The sequence below is a fragment of a genome (genome assembly GCF_019968985.1).
Source record: "MAG: Porospora cf. gigantea B chromosome Unknown PgB_NODE_3401_length_2670_cov_122.976, whole genome shotgun sequence".
NCBI classification, from domain to species: Eukaryota; Apicomplexa; class Conoidasida; order Eugregarinorida; family Porosporidae; genus Porospora; species Porospora cf. gigantea B.
The window spans coordinates 1-2,670 of NW_027178941.1; the positions used below are offsets into that span (position 1 = coordinate 1).

General features: G+C 56.4%; 2 protein-coding genes across 3 annotated transcripts; both read left to right on the forward strand.

The window, feature by feature from the left end:
* On the forward strand, window positions 1–1,100 carry KVP17_003972 (uncharacterized protein; the record flags this gene model as incomplete). Of its 2 annotated transcripts, none has more annotated exons than XM_068521770.1 (1): window positions 1–1,100. In XM_068521770.1, a coding segment is annotated over one exon (1,100 nt), but the record flags the coding sequence as incomplete, so codon positions are not given. The 2 variants fall into 2 exon arrangements, with proteins under 2 accessions (XP_068375277.1, XP_068375276.1); XM_068521769.1 differs by having other exon boundaries at window positions 306–1,100.
* Window positions 1,101–1,495: 395 nt separating this feature from the next.
* On the forward strand, window positions 1,496–1,951 carry KVP17_003973 (uncharacterized protein; the record flags this gene model as incomplete). The annotated part of the gene is made up of 1 exon (XM_068521771.1): window positions 1,496–1,951. The coding sequence occupies one exon, from the start codon at window positions 1,496–1,498 to the stop codon at window positions 1,949–1,951; it is 456 nt and encodes a 151-aa protein (XP_068375278.1).
* Window positions 1,952–2,670: the final 719 nt, after the last annotated feature.

Sequence of the window (2,670 nt, forward strand, 5' to 3'; positions counted from 1 at the left end):
AGCGACTGGCTGTAGGACACGGGTCGTCTGTTCTCATTCTCGGTGTCGCTGACCTAGCCGCCACGCAGCCCTGTGACTCAATTGCTTCCGCATTTTTAACTCCCCCCGAAAAGTCATCCCTCACCCGCTCGGAGTGGGCGGAGCACTACGCAAGGAGGCAGGCCAGCATCCAGAGTCAGTGCTCGACCAATATTACTTGCTTAGCGACTTTGGAAGGCCACGCGCCTCAGTGGGTGCTTGGCATCCGATGGAGTGGTCAAGGACAGCTGGCTTCATTCGACTCCAATAAAGTACTCATCTGGGACATGCAATCTGACAAACCGGCGAAAAGGCTTGGACACAAGGGCACCGTGGACCTGGAGTGCTGGCAGACGTCCAAGCGGCTGCTGGAGGTTTCAAGTCAGGAGTTCTTTGATTGCGCCTGGTTCAGTGAGGACTACCTGTTGACTGGCGGAATTCGATGGCTTAAGCTGTGGAATACTCGGACTGGAAGATGTGAAGCGGCCAAGGAACTCCTTAGGGGAACTATAGTGAAGGGAGTCGCCTGCCACGAGAATCGCGTTTGCTGCGTCACGGACGAGCCCTGGGTTGGCGTATTCCAGCTGACTCAATGTAATGGTGAGTGGCAATGGGCGTCCGAGTGGAGCGGTTGCTCGTTGATCAAAGACAAGCTACTAGACAGCATCCGCCCCAGTTTCGATCCGACCGGGCAAATGGTGGCCCTTCCTGGGGGCTGCTCCAGAAGCTCTTACTTTGGAGTCGGCCTGAAGCTATGGGACCTCGCCAAAACGGACCCATACCGATTTCGAGGCCACCAGAGTAAAGTAAATATGGCAAGCATGGCATCAGACATGTTCTGGTTCGTGCCTGCCTGCTACAATGGCTTGGCAGACTCGGTCGCGTGCCCTGACGGCGTATCTGTGACTGGAATGGACGTTGTGTGTGCGAAGCTCGTAGAGGGTCTGGACGCGACATGGCCTCGGTTCTCGTTCTATTTGCAGGCGTCGTTGGACGGATGTATTTCTTTGTGGCAAGTGCACACGCAACCACAGTCCCCGACGTTAGAGGCCACATGCGCCTTTGTGCTGCGACCTGGGTAGGCCTCGCAGATGAGATTCATCCAGAGTCCTTGACGAGCAGGCTATGGTTTCGGGTGTGTCCTTCTCCCCTGGCTGCGCGGCAATCGCCGTCTCGAGCACGGACGGATCCCTCACCCTCATCAGACTCGCAAAGACAGAGTTCCCTGGGATTCAGATACCTTCTGGTTCAGGAGGCGGAGTGGAACCTGCGGACTGGACAGTGCGTGCGGAGACGCGCGAGTCTGAGGAGGCTCCACTGACGATCCTCCAGCCGAAGTCGAAGAAGAAGCCCGCGGCAAAGGTGACCGATCAAAGCAGCCCAACACGACTGATCATTCGCCCAAAACGGCCTCGTTCACCCGACAAAGTGGCAAAGACCAAGAAGCAGCGGACAAACTCACCCAGCAAATCGGGAAATGTGTGTGGTACTTAACATGAACGAACTGCTGCAACTCTGGATTCGATGTGCGCAGGCGGAGGAGCTGGACGAGGAGGACTGGTTCGTGCTTAACGGTATGCCGGGGTTGGTCTCTTCGTCGCCCGAAGAGGCTTCTGGTGCGCTTCGTTCTGGGATCCTCATTGGTCTTGAAAGCGCTGCTGAAGGCGTCACCGCGGCTTTAGCTCTCTCACTGGAGGCGGCGCTCGATTCTCTTAAACCGCTAAGCCCTTTGAGAGAATTCGTCGACAGTTGTTCAGCTTTGCTGCTGGTGGTGCCGCTTGTCGAATTAGGTCGTCTAACAGGCGCAATGACATCTCTTCTGAATCTGACGGATGCAGTCGACCCAGGATCCAGTACAGAGTCTCTGATCGAAGTCATCCGCGCTGCCTCCTTGAATCACGAGCTGTTAGGTGCAGCAGCTAGACTAACCTGAACGCAGGAATTCCCGGATTGCACTTGTGTGTGCACATCTTATGCCGTCCCGAACAAGCTGTGCCTTCTGTCGACAGAGCCTACCTGTTGTTTCCAGCGAACCTGTCTGGCACCAACATCCGATGTGGCCTCATGACAAGATATGCGAAGAGTGTGTAGATCGTGGAATGTGTCTCGCCTGTGAGAGACGCTCTGACGTGGCTGTCTGCCCTCGGTGCATGTCTGCGAACCCTGTTGTGTCCGTGGATGATGCGGACATCGACTTGGCGCTGAGCGTTATCTGTTCCTACATCGACATATCTGAACAAGAGGACGTCTTACGAGGCATTCCTGTGAATATGGTCGATGATCCTTCGCCTGGGGGGCACACATACGGCGTCACCACTGCAAAGAAAGTCCGCATCGTGAACAGGCAGGTGCTGTGGGGGCCCGACGCCAAGGCGAGGAAATTGGTGCTCAATATCCGTCTGCGCAAGGGACTGCCCCGAGTCCTGACGGTCGCCTTCCTAGCTCACGAGTACCTGCACGCCTTCCTGCACCTGCGACGCTTTTCTGAAGGGCGCAAGCTGAACACGCCTGGGTCGCTGGAGGAGGGCGTTTGCCACGTCATGTTCTTCTGCTGCTTAACCGCACAGAAAGCGGAACTCGCCCCGACGTCGTGGGCACACAAGGTTGTCGATTTCTGGCAACGGAAGATACTTTTCGGCGAGTCCTGCGGCG